Here is a 23987-nt window from a genome sequence, read left to right on the forward strand (position 1 = left end):
AAATGCTAATTTTAAAACAGTAAAATATTTACTGCTACTGTGTTAAATAAAGCCCATGACTCTGTTTTAAGAAGCAGCACCAGTAGAAGAGAGCTATGAGGGAGAATCTGCGCTTTCTCAACTACCCATCCTACTTGAAAGCATCATATCTGATCTTGAAAAATCTCTTGGAACAGCTTTATCTTCAATATTAGAAACAGAAATGAAAATTGCTTTTGGAAACCTCTGGATGGAGGTGATTATTTTCAACCCTCTTAGTTGACAGTTTCTTTTTCATTGCTAAAGATATATGATCTTATCTTCATAGGACTTGTATATGTGTAGGCTTCATTGTAATGATCTATATCCCAGTATATTTTTTCATATAGTCTCCAAAATAACTCCTTGAAAACTAAATGGTGGACAGCTCCTATAGATTAGGAACTATATTTTATCATTTAATGTTTTTTCAGTGAGCAACTATTTATTATGTATCTATGGTGTGTCAGACACATTGCCCCCATGGAGCTTAAACTGAACTCAGAAAAACTTCTCACATATTTGGTTTATTTGAGTTAAAATGTTTAGTATAGGGAATCCCCATAGCAACATGTATTCAGAAAAAGAAGTGTGTATTTTGGCTTATGTCATATAAGTGTGAGAATCAAAGCATAAGTATGATCATATCAACAAGATATTTTGGATTTTCTAGATTCATATCTGTTTTGCAATTAGTAAAATACTGCATTTGGCAATAGTGGCCCTTTTAGTTTAGTTAATGTGTGTTTGCTGTTCACATCTATGGCTAGGAGAAACAGTCCCCCTCAGCTGTAGATTGTATCTATTCCAGATATTCAGTGAGATTCTAATAACTTGCCAATATGATGTTTTTGCTGTTTGATTATATAATCAAGTGTTGAGCCAAGATGATGAGGAATGATTCTAGGAGAGGTGATCAGAAGATTCTAGGACAGTTGACTTAAATCAGATATTTTATAATAGAGTCTAGGAAAGTCATTGCATATGAATAATTCAAAAAAGGATGTACTGACATCTTGTAGTACTAAATGATGAATCTCCTTTATAAACACATCTTTGCAAGAGTGTAGCAAGTATCAGTGGTAGTTGCCATCTTTTTTCTATATAGATTTTCCTGCAGCTCTGTGAAATAACTAGATTGATTTCCTCCCAGAATTGACTGTGTTGGAAAGTAAATTGACTGCCTTTCCTGATTAAAACTATGCTTCTTCTGATTAAAACAGTGCTTTTGTTTTGCACATATAGTTTCTGAAACTCTAAGAATTAATACTCATCTGAATTTTACAGAAACAATTTACAATGGAAATAGAATTTTAAGATCATGATTGGCTTTTAATAAAACATCTTTTAGTTTTAAAAAAAAACTCAACTATACTTTGCCCAGAAATATATATAGATATTTTAAAATAATTCTAGTTACATTTTAATAGTAGGAATAATAAATAAATTAGTAGGTAGTAATTTTTTTAAATACTTTTTAGATGCTGTACTTGAAACCACCATGGACTCTAATTCATTTATTAAAGTGCTTTAGGAAACATTGGTTGGCTGTATTTGGATTAGTTATGGAGAAGAATGTGCTTTTCACCATTGAGAGCCTATATGAAAATCTCTGTAAAGGTATGAATTTTTTATTTTGTCTTCAGCAGTGTTGTGTTAAAGTCAGACTAGCAGGTATGTTCCATGGAATGTGAAGATGAATTAATGAGAAATTGGTCAGTTATTTTTTTAATCATTTACACTTCTAACTGCTAAAGGGAACTTGTGAAACCTGTGTGAATGGATGAAGTTCACAGAGCTTAAGACCATTAATGGTATCATCACCATTGATATTCCTGGATATAACGAATATTTAATTTTTTTATAATGTTTGAAAACTTTTAAAACCATATTTTAGTTTATTCAGGTATGAAAATAGAATTTAGACTTTTTTTTCCCATTTCTCTCTGTGTTTAACATGCAACTTTGACACATTCCATGTACTAATTTTAGAAATAGTATATCAAAGTATCTATCTAAACTATATGGTTTAGGAAATAGGAAATGTTTGTCTTTGGTATATAGTGAGCTCTAGAACCAGAAGAGACTAAAGTCAAACACTTAGTTGGTGGTTTTTAAAAACCATGTTGCACAGAGCTTTCTTGAAATGCCTCCGGAGCTGCCACAGATTGGAGACAGAAAGGTTGATTGGGAGCCTGGAAAGTTGGCGGGCCTTTGGCCCTCAACACCATCTTTAGTTTGTATGTAGAGATTCCATGTAGGCTTTGAAAAAAAGTTTCTCTGCTAAGAAAAAAAAGATGGGAAGAGTACTGATCAAATGTTACAAGAGCCCATGTTTTACAATCAGGTAAACCATCCCTGAGAGGTAAGTGATTTTTCCAAAGTCAAACTACTAGATTTTTCTTGCTATACCTTTAAAAAGCAAAATATGCATAACAATTATTAGGATGTTCAGTTCTTGATGTTTTTTGAATTCCTAACATGATCTGTTCAGTTTATTATTTTCCTGTATTAGTAATATCCTGTCTGCTTTTGAAAAATAACTGTGCGTTTAGAGGGCCATTAAATAACAGCCTGAGTACTCGAGGGTTTAAGCTAAGTTTAATTTTTTTTAATGTTTTCTTTATTTCTGAGAGAGAGAGAGAGAGAGAAAGAAAGAAAGACAGCGGGAGCAGGGGAGGGTCAGAGAGAGGGAGACACAGAATCTGAAACAGTCTCTAGGCTCTGAGATAGCTGTCAGCACAGAACCTGACATGGGGCTCGAACCCACGAACCATGAGATCATGTCCTGAGCTGAAGTAGGACACTTAACCAACTGAGCCACCCAGGCGCCCCTAAGCTAAGTTTAAAGGCACAAGAGCCAGGTAGTGAAGAATAAGATCATTTCATCATAAAAAATATGCAAACCATTACTGTAAAACTTGATTTAACACTAAGCTAAAACAGAACACAAACAAATATATTCCGTGGGAGGTATGTCATGTCTCTCTCTCTTTCTCTTGAAATGTAAACTTTTGGAAAAAGTTTTGTACATTTGGAAATTACTTCAGGTGATTTAAAGTAACTGATTCAATGCCTTATGACTTTTAAAAGTTACCAAGTTGTTAAAAATCTTTATTTTGAGACAGATAGCATGGGAGAAGCAGAGAGAGAGAGAGAGGAGAGAGAGAGAATCCCAAGCAGGCTCCATGCTGTCAGTACATAGCCCGGTGTGGGGCTTGAAGTCACGAACCCTAAGATCATAACACTGAGATCACTACCTGAGCTGAAATCGAGGGCCAGACGCTTAACTGACTGAGCCAGTCAGGCACCCCTAGAAGTTACCAATTTTTACAATAAAGAGATTTTCTAGGCATTATGTTTAACTATAGGGGGTATTTATAGGCTTTATTGTTACATAAGAGAAGAGACAGGGAACGACTCCTTGGACATGTCTTTAAAGCAGTTTCTGTAAAACATACAGAAACGTGTTTCATATCCCAGGTAGAAGCATAATTTAGTTCCATCAGTCATGTATGATCTTGAATAAGATTTAAAGAATGGCGTATTTAGTTGCTATTTTTCTATGTTTCCAGGGGTGGGCAGTGTTTGTCTATTTGCACACTGCTTAGAGGTAGTGATAATACAGAATGGAGAGACGGTGCCTGTTCCTTTTGCTAAAAAGTCTTTTTTGGAATCATTGTGCATAATTTCTTGATCTTTGGTCTGGAAGAATCTGATGCCCCATGTGTGCTGGCTTCTGAAGAATATAAAATAGAACTATAAAAATCACAGTTTATGATTATGTTTACTGTCTTTTAATAGTATACTCAGTGGTTAAATTATGCATGTGTTTAACTTCAGTAATCCCAAAGAATGTACCTTAGATCAATTCATAGAAAATTGTGTGGAAAATAACTAGTAGCTTTTTCCGATTTTGTTATCCATATTTAGGTGAAATGATTATTGACCTTATATAAGCATTAAAGTATTTCAACCATGCAGATTTCTTTTTATGTTGTGTCTAGGTACTGAATTTATCATTGTTCTTTCTCTTTAGCACATAATCTTAGTAAAAACTTTTTGTGAGACAGAAATCAAATGATTAATTCAAGGCTCTAAGACTAACTGAACATTGACTGCGTTGGAGAAACACCCTTAAAAGAAATTGTGCCCAGTTTCTTCTCAGGAGATTTACTAGGTTTATCAAATCTACATTCTGTCCTTTGTGTAGCATTTCTTATCTGTCTTTTCCCACAGGAATTTAAACTAGTCATTGACTTTAAAAATAACTAAGTGTTTTGTAAGGAAATTACTTCTGTTTGTTTTATTTGATAAAGGGGAAGCCAGAAGCCTGGCTGTAGCCATCACATTCGATTAGAATTTCTGAATATTATATAATTAATTATAAAAATCTACTTTAAATTTTCATTTGATATGTCAGTAATTTCCAAGCAAATACTTGTTTTTGTTTTTTAATTTTTATTTGAATGTTTATTTTATTTTTTTTTTAAGTTTTTTTTTTAATTTTTCTTAATGTTTATGTTTGAGAGACAGAGTGTGAGCAGGGGAGGGGCAGAGAGAGAGGGAGACACAGAATCTGAATCAGGCTCCAAGTTCTGAGCTGTCAGCACAGACCCCATCATGGGGCCCAAACCCATGAACTGTGAGATCATGACATGAGCTGAAGTCAGATGCTTAACCAACTGAGCCACACAGGCGCCCCTTAAATTTGTGTTTATTTATTTATTTAGAGTGATAGTGGGCAGGCGTGTGTGTGAGTAGGGGAGAGGCAGAGAGGGACAGGAAGAGAATCTCAAGCAGGCTCCACGCTGTTAACAAGGAGCCCCCCCATACATGGCTCAATCCCGTGAACCATGAGATCATGACCTGAGCCAAAATCAAGAGTCAGATGCTTAACTGACTGAGCCACCCAAGCACCACTCTAAGCAAATACTTGCATAAGTGATACAGAGGAACTTTTTACTTTTTTAAAGTCAACAGTACCAGTGAAAACCCATGCTGGTGTTTCAGATTATAAAAGATGCTGGTGTCTCAAGTTTCTCTGAAAAAGAGAACTTTTTTTTTTTAATTTTTTTTTTAATGTTTTATTTATTTCCAGGAGAGAGAGAGAGAGAGACAGTGTGAGCAGGGGAGGGTCAGAGAGAGAGGGAGTCACAGACTGAAACAGGCTCCAGGCTCTGAGCTGGCAGTCAGCACAGAGCCCGACGCGGGGCTCCAACCCACGAACCGCGAGATCATGACCTAAGCGAAAGTCGGACGCTCAACCGACTAAGCCACCCAGGTGCCCCTGAAAAAGAGAACATTAAAAGGAAACAAAACAAACACATTGTAGCATGGTTATTTTAAATGCCTTTGAAAAGTATATATTAGCACTCTATAATTTCTAATTATAATTTCTAATTATATTTCCATTTCTAATGGAAAGAGTTTTTTCTGTTCTGGACTTGAATGACCTTAGAAATTTGCTTAACTTCATTGCTCATAACTTTTAAAATCTTTGAAATTATTGTCACCACCTCCAAGAACTTAATATAAGTAATTTTAGTTGAGAGAAAATTGTTACAGTTTAAATTATTTCTTGTAGATTAACTCTCTTTGCTAATTTATAAGGAAAAAAAATTCTGACTTCTCTTGCCCACAGCTGTTACTCAGATTATTTGTATTTTTCCTTAAGTTGTGTTGTGCAAAGAGAGAAAACATTATTTTCAAGAAATCTAGTATTACATTTGATGTAATGGAATTTGAAGTTAAATCGCTGCTTGATTAACTGAGTTGGTTATGATAGGGACTGCATTTAACTTACATGCTTACCCCCAAAATGTGACTCTTCGGATGCCTTCCTAGCAATCTGTACACGAAACAGCCTTAGTTTTGAAAATCTGTAGTTGAACTTGTTGGTAATTCTTTTTCTTTTCTGAAAAGTATAATGTTCTTTCACTTTAAAGTTTACCATGGTGAGGGAACCTCCTGGAATCTGAATACAGAATACCTGGAGCAACTCCAAGAACTTTGTCTTTAGCTAAGTTTAATTCTAGTGCTTCTTACACACGAGAAATAAATTAGGAGTACGGTGTACGTGTAAATGTATACCTTACTTAAGTTTCATAATTAACATTAGATTGGCTTTCCAAAGAAATTTTTATATTGTATACTCATTCTTGCATATGTTTTCCTTCTTAATTTCTGTTACCAGCTAACAAGGCAGTGGATTTTACAACAATGAAGTTTCTCCTTCAAGATTCTAAAAGTTTGTTACATTCTTTCAGTACAAGGTCAAATTATGATGGTATTCTTCCACAGGCCTTTGCTCAAGTCAACAAACTACTCCAGACATTTGCAGAGGTAAGTTACCTTTGGAATGCCATTTAGAGCTAATCACATGTGTTCTAAAAACGTATTAGCAGATAAAAGGGCATTTTAATTATAACCTATTGTAACACACAAAGGGCATTAAGTGAATCTGAAGTGAATTAAGGAGAAAGTAAGCAATTCTTATTACAAGTTATAAAACACATCCTCTTAGGAATGGATGTGTTTTATACATCATCAGTAAGGAAGTAACATACTTGCTTAAGAGAGTATCTCATGAAGTAAAAGAAGCATCTTTTTAATAAGCGAATAAGAACTATGTGATAATTCCTATGGAAAGAATTGATTTAAGGAGTGAAATGATCTTTTGGATTAAGATGACCAAAACATTGGTAATTGTATTTTTCCATGGCAAATGTGACTTTGAGAACTATTAGTAGGAAATAATGGACCTGGGAATTTAGGTGATTGCGGCTTGAGCTCGCTCTGTACTGGAATTGTATAGGGAAAAATATATTATCCCTTCCCATCACACAACCGAGCCCTAAACCCCATCTTTAGTGAAACAAACATAGTGAACAAAATGGAACCTTCAGGAAACTCACAGGCATATCAGACTTTGAATTAAGATTTTGAGAATAAAAAAAAATAGGATTGATTGAGCTAATAATAATGAATGTCAAGTTTTAAGTTCCTTTCATCAATTGGAAACCTAGAGATGGGAATTACCATGAAAATGTGGTATTAAAATTTAGTGCTGTTTATCAGATAATGGCATGCCTACCAAATGTTGCCCAGAGTATTTAAAAATATTGAATTATTATTTATTCCTGGGTCCTGATTTTGCAGTTGTTACATTAGCAAGAGATTCATGAAGGCCACTAGTGAAGAATCTATATCCTCATTAGTGCTTTTCCCTTACCACCTGGCATTAATGTGATTGCTGGAAACAACCTGTGTTGTTTCCACGATTAGAGCTCTGAAGTGTTGCTCCTTTATTTTCATGTTAGAAACAGTTCATTGTCTGAGTCAGCCAGGAACTTTGTGATTTTGCTTGGGCTTTTAAAATTTACTTTAGGGGTGCCTGGCGGGCTTACCAGTGGAGTATGCAACTCTTGATCTTGGGGTCATGAGCTCAAGCCCCACATTGGAGGTAGAGATTACTTTAAAACAAAATTAAATATTGAAAATAGAATACACTTTCAGTAGGAGTTGTTTTGTAGAATGCATTAGATTTGTTTGGTATATGACCTAAATACTTAGTCCTGTTGCAGTAACTTGAGCAACAAATAGATTACCTCCAGAGATAGGGTATCTGAATATAGTAACTGTAAAATAATAATAATAATAATAATAATAATAAAATTTTTAAGAATTAAAAAATCCCCCCAAACTTTATTTACCAAGTGTCGAAAATCAGGAAAAGGGGAATATTCATTTGTTTGCTTCTGAAAAGTCTTGTAAGAAAACAAAATGGAGAGTTAACCAAAATGATCATTTTCCAGATTTTTATATACATGAGATGGAACAGGAAAAGGATATATACATTTTTTTCTTTTTATTAAGTTTATTTATTTAAGTAATTTCTTCACCCAACATGGGGCTCGAACTCATGACCCAGAGATAAAGCGTCACACCCTCTTCTGAGTGAGCCAGCCCGGCACCCCTACAGTATTCTTTTATAAGCTTCCAAACACCAAAAAATAAATAAATAAATAAAAATAAGGCCTGCTCTACCAGGTTGTTAGAATACTGAAAGTCAGTCTTCTTAAACTTTAGACCTCCATGCCTCAGGATCCCCATCCTGGCTAGTTGTGTTTTTAGCCTCTGGTTATTTAACCTCTCTGAGACTTAAATTCTTCTTTTGTAAAATGAGTATAATAATAATCTGTGCCTCAGAACTGTCATGAGAATTAAATATAAATTAATACTTGTAAAGCACCTAATGCCTTGCACGGAGTGAGTGCTACATAGATGTTTAGTAAAGTAATCTATCTACATAGTTGCATACATGACTCTTTGAGGACTGAGGAAGAGAGGCAACATGTGGTGATTTAAAAAAAATGTATCTCAGAACAAAATAATGTCTTTCCATTCATGTATATGTATTAAGTTTATGATTCATGTAAATAGGCAAAAACAGAAAGAAAAACTTTTTCTTTTTGTCTTCCTGCACCCAAAGATAGAAAAAGGTAACATTTACTTTTACTGTTGGAGAGAGATCATAACCTCATTCAGAGTCAGATTGCTGAAGGTCAAATCTGTTTACGAGCCTTACCAGCTATGTGACCTTGCATGAGTTACTTACCCTTTCTGTGTCTCAGTTATATGGATAATCATAGTATCTGTTTGATAGGGTAGTTGTGATGATTCAATGAGCTAACAGACACAGAGTTCTGGGGCTTCAGGCTGACTCAGTCAGGGTAGCATGCAACTCTTGATCTCAGGCTTGTAAGCTCAAGCCCCACAGTGGGTAGACAGATTACTTAAAAAAATAAAATCTTTGAAATAATAGATACAGGGGCTCCTGGGTGGCTCAGTCAGTTAGGCGCCCAACTCTTGATTTTGGCCCAGGTCATGATCTCAAGGTTCATGAGATCAAGCCTGGCATCAGGCTCTGTGCTGACAATGCCAGAGCCTGCTTGGGATTCTGTCTCTCCCTCTCTCTGCCCCTTCCTCCACTCTCTCAAATAAACATTAAAAAGAAATAGATATATGGTTGGTTGCCTGGGTGGCTCAGTCATTCAGCATCAAATAAACATTAAAAAAAAATAGATATATGGTTGGTTGCCTGGGTGGCTCAGTCATTCAGCATCTGACTTCTGCTCAGGTCATGATCTCACAATTGGTGAGTATGAGTCCCACATCGGGTGAGCACAAGCTTTGGGTGAGTTCATACCCCACTTCAGGTGAGCTCAGGATGGGTAGAGAGAGAGAGAGGGAGAGAGAATCCCAAGCAGGCACTACTCTGTCAGCATGGAGCCCAAACCCACAAACTGTGAGCTCATGACCTGAGGCCAAATGAGTAGTTGGATGCTTAACCAACTGAGCCACCCAGGCACCCCTCCCCCAAGGTGATTTTTTAAAAGAATTATTTGAATCAGTAGTATAGTTCTTATACTCTGCTCAGTATCATAATTTATAAATATCTAGAATATGCTCAGGGGCATCTGGGTGACTCACTCTGTTCGGTATCTGTCTCTTGATTTCAGCTCAGGTCATGATCTCACAGTCATGATCCAGCACTCCCTGTAGGACTCCACTCTCAGTGCTGTCTGGGATTCTCTCTAGCCCTCTCCTTCTGTCCCTGCCCTGCTCATAAGTGTGTGTGCGCGTGCACGTGTGTGTGTACGCACATGTGTGTGCACTCTAACATAAAAAATAAAATATGCTTAACATTTATATTCTTAAATACTTTTCATTGGCCATGCTATTTACTGTAGTACCTCCTTCCATCAGCTACCAGACTTCTTAAAGAGCAATCTATAACCATTGTTTCCATTTCTTCACTCACTTCTTCCTTAATCCTTCACAAGTAGAATTTTACCTCCACACTCTATTAAGTGAATTAGGTTATCATTTGCTTCCTAATGATCAAATCCACCCTTTTCTCGCTCTTTCACACTCTTTCTAGTTTCTCAACCTTTCTTCAGCACTTGATGTTGTCCCCCCTTTCTTTTGTGAAACTTATCTCTTTTGGCTTTTATTGCTATTGAATACATCTGACTCTTCCCCTATCTTATTGATCTCCCTTTTTCTTTTTGCTAATTCTCTCCCTCCTTCAATTTGTTTACCGTTTTCCATCTTCTCTGCTATATTCTCTCCTAACAATCTCATCTACTTAAGAGGTTTGTCTCCCTTGAGAACAATTCCCGACTGTGTCTTTTAAGCTACAGATTTATATATCCAATTACCTGCTAGGTATCTTTACCTAAATGTCTTTTTATTCTTCACAGACAACATTCTGAACACAAACCTATAGTCTGTTTCTCCTCTTTTCTGTAACCAGCCCTTCTTCTTGGCTTTACTGCAGTTGGCCATAAAATCCAGAAATACAGCTAAATATATTAAATGCCTTACTGCTCTTACATTACATGACATGTTCAGTGTGTTGTCCCTCATGAGCAAGGCACAGTTTAATATGCTGTTTAAAACTGCAGTAAATGTGGCACATTAAAATAGCATTTAAGACATTTTTTAAATGTTTATTTTTGAGAGAGAGACACACACATACACAACAAGTGCAAGTGGGGAGGGGCAGAGAGAGAGGGAGACAGAATCCGAAGCAGGCTCCAGGCTCTAAGCTGTCAGCACAGCACCCAACACGGGACTGAAACCTGTGAACTGTGAGATCATGACCTGAGCTGAAGTTGGACACTTAACCAACTGAACCATCCAGGTGCCCCCCAAAATAGCATTTTCATCACTTACTGCACATGTATCTGTGATATATTTGAGATAAAATCAAGGGGGGTTGATCTATTTCTACATTATGGATCTTTCTATTTCCATTATTTATGCCATTATTCTTCTACATATCCAGATTCAAAAAATTTTAGGGTCTCCCTCATTCCCTGAATCTAGACTTTGGCCAAATCTTTGTTTTGTTTTGTTTTGTTTTGTTCAGGAAGATAGTCCATATTAATCATAGCTTTGCTTATCCTTGGCATATCATTACTTATCCCGATTTGAGAAGTTCAGGACAAGAATGCCAAGAGAATTGTAAGCTCTTATAATTCTTTAAAACACTGCAAATTTCCACAAGTGCCATCTCCATTCCACCTACACAGGAGCCAATATCCCCAAGCTATCCATTCCTAGAACAGAAGTCAAGCCTTGATACTCTATTAATCTCTGCCAACACCGGAGGTGTGGCCAGATTCACAGGGGTGACCCATGAATATACTGCCATCTTAGAAGCTGTGAGACCAGAGCAGACACAGGTGTTAAGTGGGAGCCAGCCCCACATTCCTTTGGACTAACCTGTACCCAAGCAACAGCTACCGTCTGATACTGGTGACAGCCATTACCATGACTGTCATACCCCAGAACCTTGTTTTGAGCTTTTCTCTCATACTCCCAAGCCTTTCTCTAGGGACTGCGTTTGGTGGAGGAACTAAAGAGGTGGGGTGGGGGGATGCAGGAGTCCCTCTAGATTAGAAGAGTGGAGTGCATGCCTAGGGTGTGACAGCCAGCAGTCTCCTTCCCTGGAGGCCATAGTATTTTTTTAATTTAAATTTTAGTTCACATACAGTGCAATAGTGGTTTCAGAAGTAGAGTTCAGTGATTCATCATTTATATACAACACCGAGTGCTCATCACAAGGACCCTCCTTAATACCCATCACCCATCTAGCCCATCTCCCCACCCACCTCCCCTCCATCAAGCCTCAGTTCTCTATTGTTAGGAGTCTCTTGTGGTTTGTTTCCCTCTCTCCTCTTTCCACCCCCACCCCACCCCAGCCTTTCCCCATATTCATCTGTGTTATTTCTTTTTTCTTTTTTTTTCTTTTTAAAAAATGTTTTATTTATTTCTGAGAGAGAGAGAGAGAGACAGCGTGAGCAGGGGAGGGTCAGAGAGAGAGGGAGTCACAGACTGAAACAGGCTCCAGGCTCTGAGCTGGCAGTCAGCACAGAGCCCGACGCGGGGCTCGAACCCACGAACCGCGAGATCATGACCTGAGCCGAAGTCGGATGCTTAACCGACTGAGCCACCCAGGCGCCCCCCCCATCTGTTTTGTTTCTTAAATTCCACATGAGTGAAATCACATGTTTGTCTTTCTCTGATTGACTTATTCTGCTTAGCTTAATATATTCTGGCTCTGTCTGGCCAAGTCTTTAAAAATGTTTCTTGCATGGGGCTCCTGGTGGTTCAGTCAGTCGAGCATCCAAGTCTTGATTTCAGCTTAGGTCATGATCCCAGGGTTCGAACCTCACATCTGGCTCCAGACTGAGCATGGAGCCTGCTTAAGTTCTTTCTCTCTCCCTCTGCCCCTCTCCCCTGCTAGTGCTCTCTCTCTCTCTAAAATGAAAATAAAATATTTCTTGCATAAAATTTTCTTTTTATACTCCTGCCTTTTCCTACCTAATTCAAGTTCTCAGGACTCCTCTTCCGGATTATTTTAGTAGCCATCTGACCAGTCTTCATGTCTCTGGTTTCTTATGTCCCATTTTGCCTGAGAGTGTAGTTCTGGATCTGTCACTTCCTAAGTTAGAAACCGTTAGTGGCATAAGGTTTACATTCCATTCTGATTTTTATAATCCAGTCCAGTATAATATCATAGGTGTAAAAGTGTTCAAACAATATTTTTTTTGTTTTGTTTTCTTTTTTTTTAATGTTTTTTATTTATTTCTAGGAGAGAGAGAGAGCATGAGCAGGGGAGGGTCAGAGAGAGAGGGAGTCACAGACTGAAACAGGCTTCAGGCTCTGAGCTGGCAGTCAGCACAGAGCCCGACGCGGGGCTCGAACCCACGAACCGCGAGATCATGACCTAAGCGAAAGTCGGACGCTTAACCGACTAAGCCACCCAGGCGCCCCTCAAACAATATTCTTAAACTGATATTAGCATGTTAGCTAAGAAATGTCACTACAGGGGTGCCTGGTTGGCTCAGTCGGTTAAGCGTCCATCTTTGGCTCAGGTCATGATCTCACGGTTAGTGGGTTCGAGCCCTGCGTCAGGTTCTGTGCTGACAGCTCAGAGCCTGGAGCCTGCTTCAGATTCTGTGTCTCCTTCTCTTTCTGCCCCTCCCCTGCTCTCACGCTGTCTCTCAAAAATCATAAACATTAAGAAAATAAAATAAAAAAGAAATGTCACTGTAATAAACACATTGGAAATATTGTTTGATGTAAGTAGAAAAGGAAAATATTTTTTCTAGCTCTGATGCCTTCCTGGGAAAATTCTGTACACAGTCAAGGACAAAGAATAGTCAGCACTTCTCGGAAAGCTAGAACAATGTAAGCACAATTGGCATTCTGTTTCTCTCATCTACTAGTGAAGGACTAGCTGAAATTCATGTAATTCTTACTTCCCCAGGTCAAGGCAAAATTTAAGCAAAATCCTTCAGAAACTACAGTGGGTGAGAAGCAAGAAGATACTTCTCTGATGAAATCTAATAACCAAGAAGTCACCATTTTCTCAGGTTCTCATCTTCCCCAGCCCAACAGGCATCAACAAATCTGGTCTATCCTAGAGAATGTTTGGACTACATTATATCAGAACAGGTACTAAATTTCTAAGAATTTTTGAATTCTAGAGTTTTCCATCATTTTTCTCATTCATCGAACAGTTAGTGTTTGGGTTGTGAGTTGAATATATTAGATTACCTTATTGAGGGACTTTTACCAAATTGGTGCCTTAGAAACAGTGATGCTTAAATAGGGATGCAATCAGATTTACCTGGAGAGTTTAAAAAATATATATGCCTAGGCTCTATCCCTAGAAATTCTGGTTCAATAAGACTGAGCTGATACTGATATAGTGTATTAAAAAAAAAAAAGATCTCTCCAGGTGATTCAGATGTAAACTCTTAATGAGAGGCATTTCACATGTATGTCAAAACCAATGAAGGCTACCTAGATTGGCTAAACAAATTAGGATACAGAGCCTTAGGAACATTTAAAATAATCTAAGAAAATGTTATTTGGGATTAGGGAAAATTCATATAAGGAAAATAAATAATTTTATTGAAAAGGAAGAAATGTGGGGCACCTGGGTGGCTCAGTTGGTTGACTGTCCAGCTTCAGCTCATGTCATGATCTATGGTTTGTGAGTTCGAGCTCCACATAGGGCTTGCTGCTAAGTCAGCTCAGAGCCCACTTCAGAGCCTCTGTCCCCCCAACTCTGCCTCTCCCCCAGTCACATGTGTGCTCTTTCTCTCTCTTTCTCTCAAAAATAAAATAAACTTTTTTTTTTAAAGGGAGAAATGCTTTTATTCCTTTGATACACATGAAGTACTCTGTCCCTGGTAAAATGAAAAGATAGAGATGATTTGCAAATAGTTCTTTAAATGCTGCTGGAGTAACTTAAAAAATAATTTAAAGCAACTGACTTTAAAGTAGGCCAACACTCTCTCCCATACTTTCTCCCAAACCCATAATCTTTATATAATTTTATATATATTATATAATTTGCCAGCCATGCTGTATGCTGTTTGGTATGATTTTGGTTCAAGGGTCCAGTGTGACTGTTATTTTAGATTAAGACCATCTGTCCTAGCTGCAAAGGAATAGAAGCACTCTTCTTTAACATCTATTCTCTGTTTACAACCCTGTAGATTGAGGGCCCATTTTTAGCCCTTGGCTACATTTGAAATTTCTTTCAAACTAATTTATAATGTGTCATACTAAAGAAATACCTATACCTAACATGGAAGCAAAAGAAAACAATACTTAAAATTTTGTATTTTCTTATAAAGCAAAGGCATTGTATTTGTTGTGTCCAGTCTTAACGTTATTTGTAATGTTTTGGCTAATCAGAGATTATGGTTAGCTGAAAGTTACCATATATACTAGGCAGAGATTTTAACTTTCAAAATAAAATAGATTAAAGCCATTTCTAAGACATTTTCATCATCTCTTCATTTAGAAAATATTTGAATACTGAGGCACCTGGGTGGCTCAGTTGGTTGAGCATCCAACTCTTGATTCTGGCTCAGGTCATGATCCCAGGGTCAAGGGATCAAGCCCCATGTTCGGGCTCTGCACTGAGTGTGGAGCCTGCTTGAAATTCTCTTCTTCCTCTTTCTCTGTCCCTGCTCCCTGCTCGCACACTCTCTCTCTTAAAAAAAAAAAAATATATATATATGTGTGTGTGTGTGCATATATATGAAATATATATGTGTGCATATATATGAAATATATATGTGTGCATATATATGCATATATATATACATATATATATACATACACACACACATATATATAGAGTACTTTTTTACCTTGGAGTTGACCTATTATATATATACATTTGTGTTGTGTGTTAGAGTTCTGGGTAATTCCTGTATAATAGACTTTACTTTGTATTATTTCAGTACATGAAAAATGCTTATATTGCTTTATCAGTGCCTAGTTATTAAAGCCTACTTCATTGCTTCTCATGCCTGATTGTGTACCAGAGTCACCGTATAATTTTCCAGTATATTTACACTTGAGCCTTTCATGTAGAGATGCTCATTTGAAGGTCTGGTAGGCCCTGTGTATTTTATGCTTCAAAATACTTTTTCTTTTAGAAAGGTAAAACTGTACTTATTAACAACAGCATTTCTTTGGATTTTCTAAGTTTTCCCTTTTGCAGACTTGTCAAAATGGGCCACCTCTTTCATATATCATTCTATGAATGTGGAAAACAATTTTTTGGTTCTTCAGTGCATTAAATATATAATCACCATGTGACCCAGCAGTTCCACTCATAGAGATATACCCAAATGAACTGAATACAAGTGTTCAAACAAAAACGTACATATGAATGTTCACAACTATTTACAATAGCCAAAGTGGAAACAATCCAATGCCCATCAGCAGATGAATGGATAAACAAAATGTGCTCCATCATAAAAATGTTTGTATCTATAACATAGAATTTCTTAGCCATAGTAATATATCGATACCCACTACAAAGTGAATGCATATTGAAAACATGCTAAGTGAAGGAAGCCAGACTCAAAAGGTCACATGGTATATGATTCTGTTTACTTGAAATATCCACAATAGGTAAAATCTGTAGAGATAGAAAATGGATTAGTGGTTACCAGGCACTGGAGCGAGGGAAGAATGGTGAGTGATTGCTTAATGAATACAAGATTTCCTTCTGGAGTGATGAAAATAGTCTGATTAGATAGTGGTGATGGTTGTAGACAGTGTGAATGTACCAAACACTACTCAATTGTACATTTTAGAATGGTTAAAATAGTAATTTTATGTTTATTTCACCACAATTATTATTTATTTTATTTTATTTATTTTGAGAGAGAGAATGTGTGAGCAGGGGAGGGGCAGAGAGAGAGGGAGAGAGAATCCCAAGCAGGCACCATGCTGTCACCGCAAAGCCTGACATGGGGCTTGATCCCACAAACTGTGAGATCACTACCTGAGCCGAAATCAAGAGTCAGACACTTAACCAACTGAGCTGCCTAGATGCCCCTGTTTTACCACAATTATTATTTTAAAAAAAATTTTTTTTAATGTTTTATTTATTTCTGAGAGAGAGACAGCATGAACAGGGGAGGGTTAGAAAGAGAGGGAGACAGAGAATGCAAAACAGGCTCCAGGCTCTGAGCTGGCTGTCAGCAAAGAGCCCGACATAGGGCTCGAACCCACGAACTGTGAGATCATGACCTGACCCGAAGTCTGACGCTTGACCGACTGAGCCACCCAGGCACCCCTTACCACAATTACTTTTAAAATTGCTTTGGAAAGTACTGCGAAGTAGGGGAGAAACTTCCAATGAATGCTACTACCTAAAGGTAACTCAGTAGTTAACATTGTTACTGTTATGTACACTCAGCTTTGTTTCAGGCATGTACATTAGGTTCCTGGGGCTGCCATAGCAAATTAGATGCTATCTAATTTGATAGATAATATCAACCAAGCTAGATGGTTTACAGTCATAGAAATTTATTCACTCACTGTTCTGGAGGCTGTAAAGCCTGAAATCCAGGTGTCTGTAGGGTCTGTTCTATTGAGAAGTTTGGCAAAGATCTTAAATAAAGTCACATTCTGAGATTCTGGGTGAACATGAATTTGGGGCACATGCTGTTCAACCCAGGACAGCATATGTTTTGACTTTTTATTTGGTGGTTGTTATGTTATATAAATAAATTTTGTATACCTTTATGTTTCTAATTTATAGATGGCATAAGTATTATTTTAATAGTTCTTTGATATTTCATCAGGGGACTAACTCACTACTTAACACTTTTTATATTGCTGAACAATTTACATGGTTACTAATTGTTTACGAATTGCAAAATTATTAATATGCGATAGATTTCTAAAATTGGAATTACCAGAGTAAGGTGTATGAACATTCGTAACTTCTAGTTTCGGCAAACACATAAATCTGATGTCTTTTTTTTTTTTTTCTTCATCCTTATATACTGGAGCACTGTCAATACTTATGCACTGACTTGAATGTATTGAATCAATAGTATTACTTCCAGGGGTAAGCATCTGACTTCGGCTCAGGTCATGATCTCCCACTTCTTGGATTGAAGCCTCCCATCAGGCTCTGCGCTGACAGCTGGGAGCATGGAGCCTGCTTCAGATTCTGTTGTCTCTCTGTCTCTGTCTGTCTCTCTCTCAAAAATAAATAAGTAAGCATCTAAAAAAAAATACTATTACTTTCATGTCGTATGATCTCTTGATAAGAAATATTATTTCCACAGCTTTTATAGTATTACTTTAGATTAAATGCACATAGTCATTGACCTAGATCCTCTGCATGAATGGTAGCCTGGACATTCATAAGTCGCTGTCTTTTCTGATTTAAATAAATCAGGATTATGAAAGAGGAGTTATAAATAATACCTTATTTTATATAAGAAATGGAAATGCTTAAATTATAATAAATAATGCATGTGTACCTATGAGTATCTTTTCTTTTTCTCTATTTTAGCATGGATGTATTTCAGAGGTTGGGCTCAAATGCAGCTTTGACTTCTTCAAAAATAGCATCATTTGAAGAAGCATTTGTATATCTTCAAAAGTTAATAGCAGCTGTGAAGGATATTCTTGAAGGAATTCAGAGGTAACCACCAATTAATTTTGAAGTTTCATTTATTTTCCCTTTCTTCTAGGTTTATCAGCTTTTTCAGAGGTGCAAGTTTTATAAATGAGTAACTTTTAGCTTTCACTTTTCCCTCTCCCTTGCAAAGAATCCCTATTTGTAGTTTGGACCACAAGAATGTTTCTAGTTTTTTCCTTTCTAGAAAAAACATACCAGGTTTGAAGCTTCATAAGGAACTTTATTTTCATTATGGTGCAACCGTAGCTCCAAAAACAGTGCCTGGTGTATAATGGGCCCTCAGTAATTACTTGTTGAAAAATATATGTTTAGGTAATTATCACTGCTCTTTAAAAACAAATGTATGTTAATATTTTAATAGTTTCCACAAAATGAAAAAGTTTGAGAAGTAACATAATCTTAAGATGCTTTGAGACTTACATATATGTGATTATTTTAAATATTTGTGAAGCATATAGAAAACATAGTGCCAGAAAGCTGTAGAATGGACCATAGCATGAAGTCAGATGTTTTCTTTTGTGGTAGTAAAGGAGAATACTAAACTTAGTCCTGCACTTGACCTGAGTTCAATATGCAGCTTGCTAGCAGAAGACTAATCTTTATAAATTAAAACACAAAACCAAAAAATCAAAACTAATTTGATTTGATCTTATGTCCAAATTTTAAAATTTTGGGATTTTTCAAAACAAGAATTGTTGAGGTTTTTTTTTCTTTCTCTTAATGGTTTTTGGAAACTTCATCTCATTGTTAATGCATAGAGCATTTGTACCCCTTTTTGGATCACAGTTGGCTAAATGATTCTGAGAATAGCTTTTGGGGGCCACCTGGGTGGCTCAGTCAGTTAAATTTGCCTGACTCTTGGTCTTGGCTCAGGTCATGATCTCAGTTTCATGAGTTTGAGCCCCAGTTCAGGGTCTGTGCTGCAGCTCGGAACCTGCTTGGGATTCTCTCTCTCTCTCTCTCTCTCTCTCTCTCTCTCTCTCTCTCTCTCTGTCCCTTCCCAGCTCGTGCTGTCTCTGTCTCTCAAAAGAAAAAAAAAATTACAGTAGAGTCGTTAATATTCTCATATGTACACATGCAGTGGAGGAAGGACGGGTTTGGCAGTAGATGAGGATGGAGGGGAATGTCTTAGGAGCCACTCAGAGCAGTGTCTGCTTTGTCCCATAGGCTAGTATATCACGCATTTAAATCTGTTAATTACGTGCCCAGACAGAAGTATTTCTAATCCAGAAAGCTTTGGAAATACTGTATACTGCACTACTCTCTTAGAAAACCAATCTGTATCCATTTACAATTTGATGGGTTTTATAAACCTTTGCTATACAGAAACCTTTTTCATTTTAGGAGCCTTAAACATACAGGTTCCCTTCTACAGAGATTCTGATGTGATTGGTCTAAAAGTGTGCCCGACTATCAGGATTTAAAAAAATGTCTCCAGGTGATCCTAATGTGTAGCCAAGGTTGAGAAGCACTAGCCAACTTTGTTAACCTGCGGTTCTCAGTGTGTTCTGGCAGAATCAGCACCCTCATCACTGCCTGGAACTTGTTATAAATGCAAATTCTCAAACCCTGCCAGACCCTATTCAAGTCCCAAACTATGGGGATGGGCCCGGTAGTCTGTGTCCTCCGGGGTGATTCTCTGCACATCAGAGGCAGAGCACCACCGGTGTAGCGGCTGATCATAATCATCTGGCAGCTTTAAACAAAGCACAATGGCCAGGCCGACCCTAAACCTATTAAATCTGCTTCTCTGAGCTTGGGACCCAGGCATAAGCAGTTTTACAAACTCCCCAGGTGATTCTCCTGTCAGGCCAGAGTTGGGAAATTATAGCACGAAGAAATAAATATTTGAATTTTAAGGATAATATAATTTTGTTATTCTTTCCTCTAAGGTCACAGTACCTCCAGGAATAAGAAAATATTAGTGGTCCTGCTACTTTGTAGCATGTTACCTGGGATAATAAATTATCTTGAGCCTCAGTATTTATCTGTAAAACTGGCATAATAACACCTTTCCAGAGCTTTTCACAAAGTTCTTGTGCTTTGAAAGCCAGGTGCTGATATAACTAACCAAACTACTGATTCTCCATTTCACTGTTGGGGAACTTGTTAAAACTATCTAGATTGTAGTGAAATTACAATATTTGTGGATATTTTTGTAGAGAGAGAGAGAGGTTATATTTTTAACATGCTTTTCAGGGGATTTATACAGCCATGGTCTGTATAAATGGTCCCCCCCGGACCACATTAAAGAAACTGATCAAATTTCTTGTAATATATTAGAACCACTTTTGCTACCAGTAGAGGGCATTGTGAATAAAAAAGTTTGCACATTTCATCATTCCTTAGTCTATAGGAAACTACTAAAACCACAAGTTTTTTCTTTTTTTTTAGCCCTTCAGACAATAGGCATTTAATCAAAATGTAATAGAAGTTAATAATTATATTATTTTGGGGGCACCTGGGTGGCTTAGTCGGTTAAGCGTCCGACTTTCGCTTAGGTCATGATCTCGCGGTTCGTGGGTTCGAGTTCCGCGTCGGGCTCTGTGCTGACTGCCAGCTCAGAGCCTGGAGGTGTTTCAGAGTCTGTGTCTCCCTCTCTCTCTGACCCTCCCCTGCTCACGCTGTCTCTCTCTCTCCTAGAAATAAATAAAAATATTTTTTTTAAATTATATTATTTTGTCAAGTGTAGATGTAGTCTTAAACCCTTTTAAGAAACAGTCATATTAAGTCAAAATGAATTCAGTTAAAATTTTTTTGAGTGGCCTACTATGGGTGGATTTTTAAATTTTTTAGATTTTAAACTTGAAAAATACACTCAACTTTGTAGTGACTACATATTATTAGCATTTTCTGATGCTTGTTAAAATGGAGTAGTTTCATTTGATTTTGAAATACCTACTCAGTAAATATAGCTCAACTCCATTTTATCATAGCCAATCATGTATGATGTTACATTGGGAATCAGTAAGAAGGTGACTTGTTAACTAGGTCCTTCAGTTAAAGAAGTAAATGAAAATGTTTTTATTAAACTAAGAGTTCAGTGTCTAGTTCCAGATTTATCCCTTTGTAGTTGACTTCAGGTTTGTCACTTACCCCTCTCTAACCCAGTTTCTTTCCTTATTAAATGGAAACCTTGATGCCCTCAATAGCAGAATAAATGAGATGATGTATGCAAAAATGCTTGTTAGGCTGTAACATATTACAACGGTTAGTTTTTGTTTTCTCCTTAATGCTGATATGTTAAATTTGAAATGTTTAAAAATGTGTATTTCAATTTTAATGATGTTCTAAACATGATTCTGATTAATTAAGGTAGAAAATATTGGTGGAGCAGTTGTCCATATAGTTATACAATGGGAGTAGAATACTTCAGTTGGCCAAAATGGAAAAAGAGGTGGGAATATTGATGATTCTTACGCTTTCTATATACTTTTTTCTGGTGTGGGAGAGTGAACTTAATTTATTTGCTGTTGTTTTGGAAATTACTTTTTTCTTTCTCATCTTTCCTGTTTTGTGTAGATAGGACTAATTTGAGCACATTTGTTAATGGTATCTTTAAACATTAGAGAACCAGAGTCAGTACTCTTTCCATGTAGACAAAAGTGTATTAATTTTTTTTTTTAGATCTGTACTATCTAGTCTCATTTTATGCTTTAGTAAGCATGACCAGGTTACTCTCAAGATCACAAAAACCTTTTGCTCGGTATATAAAGATTATGAAGTTTCATTTGAAGTGGAAAATTAACTGGAGAGTCATGTGGCAAATTCTAGAGAAGTTCTACTTGTACAGTAATCAGACAGCATTGTTAAATATACGTGTGCTTAGGGGCACCTGGGTGGCTCAGTCGGTTAAACATCCGGCTTTGGCTCAGGACATGATCTCATGGTTCATGGGTTCGAGTCCCGTGTTGGGCTCTCTGCTGACATCTCAGAGCCCAGAGCCTGCTTCAGATTCTGTGTCTCCCATTCCCTCTCTCTCTCTCCCTCTCTCCCTCCCTCTCTCTCTCTCTCTCCCTCTGCCCCTCCACCGCTCATGCTTTGTCTGTCTCTCTCAAAAATAAACATTTAAAAAATTATTTAAAATATCTGTATGCTTAAACTGGAATCTCTACGAAGTTAACAGGTCATGTTCTCCAGCTCTGAAGCATACCACAAATGTGTGTAGCTTTGACTTGAAAGCTAACACTCAAAACAACAATGAAAGTGATTTAAGTATGTTTTTGTATCTGTAGTAGATGATGAGCTGCCTGGTTTGGAAGCAAAGAAGAAAGTGGAGGGTGAATGTAGGAAGTTGCATTCTGCCTAGATATAATCAAATTTATGTGTTTCATCTTTATAAAATAAGGTTGAACTTATTTTTAAAAAAGATGGTAATGTCTTGAATCCAAAAATATAAGTAGATCATACCTAAATGTGCATGTTCATTTTAACACTTGATTGAACATGTAAAACTGTGCATTTCTATGTTAATTTAATGAATTCTAGATTTCTAGCTAAGGCAGCTTTAGATAAAGTGTTTGAAATAATGTTTTCTTATTTTCATCTTTTGAGTCATATTCAGGGGTGGGAGAGGGAGTTACTCTTATAAGTAAATTGACACATTTTAGAGGGGGAATTTTCTTATACAAGAGGGTATTTCTTCTTTAGATAACATTTTTGGTTTGGTTGTTTTTAAAGAGAGAGAGAGCGCGCGTGCGAGTGGGGAAAAGGGAGAGAAGGAAAGAGAATCTTAAGTAGGCTCCATGCTTGGTGCTGAGCCCAACTAGAAGCTCAATCTCTCAACTGTGAAATCGTGACCTGAGCTGAAATCAAGAGTTGGACATTCAACCACCTGAGCCACCCAGGTGCCCCTGGTTTTATTGCTTTTAATGAGGATTAATTGAGTGCTTACTGATGCACTGGGCTTGGTCATGTTCTGGATGGGCTTCATGCCTCATCTTAGAATATGATTTTGGAAAATGAGACTTGTGCTTGGATTTAGGTAAAGGAAGACAATTCATTTTTATCATTTTCAAATGCTCTAATGATCCTCAGAACTTTAGTAACCTCTGTTACAGTCCTCTGGCTTTGGTTTGAAATATTTTGTAGAGTTGTTTTTGTAAAGCACAATAATAATCGTGAAGTTTGGCATTTTTTTTCAGTCTGTCATTTACATATATTTTTATATTATTAAGCCTCTAAAATGAATTTTCTTATTACTCTTTTATGGCATTTTAACATTAGAGCAAAACATGTACTGGCATATGTTTCCTGTGAACAGGAACCCTTAATCACAGCAGTTTCTCAGATCTGCTAATGATTTAACCACTTCAAAGAATGTGGAGTTTGCATTTGCAAGAATGTTTTATTAACTTCATAGTGTGTGTTTTGGAAGCTGACCTCTTGAGGCATTTTAGAAACGTTATTTAGAAAAGGCCCTCCTTCAGTTGACACAACGATAACACTTTTAGGCTGTTTTGTAGATTAAGCTAATTGTTAAAACAAAAGTTTCTCTTAGAGACATGGGTAGAATATAATGACATTATAAAGTGACTTCCAGAATCTCAACTCACTGTAGTGTGCAAGGTGTTCAGCCATTGATAAATATTGTCCTTATCTAGACTGGGGAGGTTTACCCATGTCTCTTTAGGTCTGACCTATTTTCTTTGAGACTTGGCCTTTCTACCCTTGGATAATTGGACCTCACCTCTGCTGTCCCATTGGGGTTCCCACATACCACTGCACCTCTTTATCAGACTCTTTGCACACTCCTAGTCCTGTCCATCACCAAGTCTATCAGTTACTGTGTTGAGTAAGAGAAAATAATACAACCTATTAATTAAAAATGAAAGGACTTATTTGCTTTACCCTCCATACCATCATTTTTTTTTTTTTTTTTTTTTTTTTTTTTTTTGAGGGGGGGGAAGGGAGAAAA

At 37.0% G+C, this 23987-nt stretch overlaps 1 protein-coding gene across 2 annotated transcripts in view; it reads left to right on the forward strand.

Moving 5' to 3' along the window:
- SWT1 (SWT1 RNA endoribonuclease homolog) overlaps positions 1-23987 on the forward strand; it is a 95323-nt gene that overhangs the window by 37057 nt on the left and 34279 nt on the right. For both annotated transcript variants that reach the window (XR_013334921.1, XM_077763270.1), the window contains exons 12-16: positions 72-235; positions 1500-1638; positions 6215-6363; positions 13364-13551; positions 17942-18073. Coding sequence is in view for 1 of the 2 variants with exons in the window: in XM_077763270.1 (XP_077619396.1) it covers positions 72-235; positions 1500-1638; positions 6215-6363; positions 13364-13551; positions 17942-18073 (772 nt within the window). In the remaining variant the exon portion in view is untranslated. The remainder of the gene's footprint in view (positions 1-71; positions 236-1499; positions 1639-6214; positions 6364-13363; positions 13552-17941; positions 18074-23987) is intronic.

The sequence above is a fragment of the Crocuta crocuta genome, unplaced genomic scaffold (assembly GCF_008692635.1).
Source record: "Crocuta crocuta isolate KB4526 unplaced genomic scaffold, BGI_CrCroc_1.0 scaffold3, whole genome shotgun sequence".
In the NCBI taxonomy this organism is placed as follows: domain Eukaryota; kingdom Metazoa; phylum Chordata; class Mammalia; order Carnivora; family Hyaenidae; genus Crocuta; species Crocuta crocuta.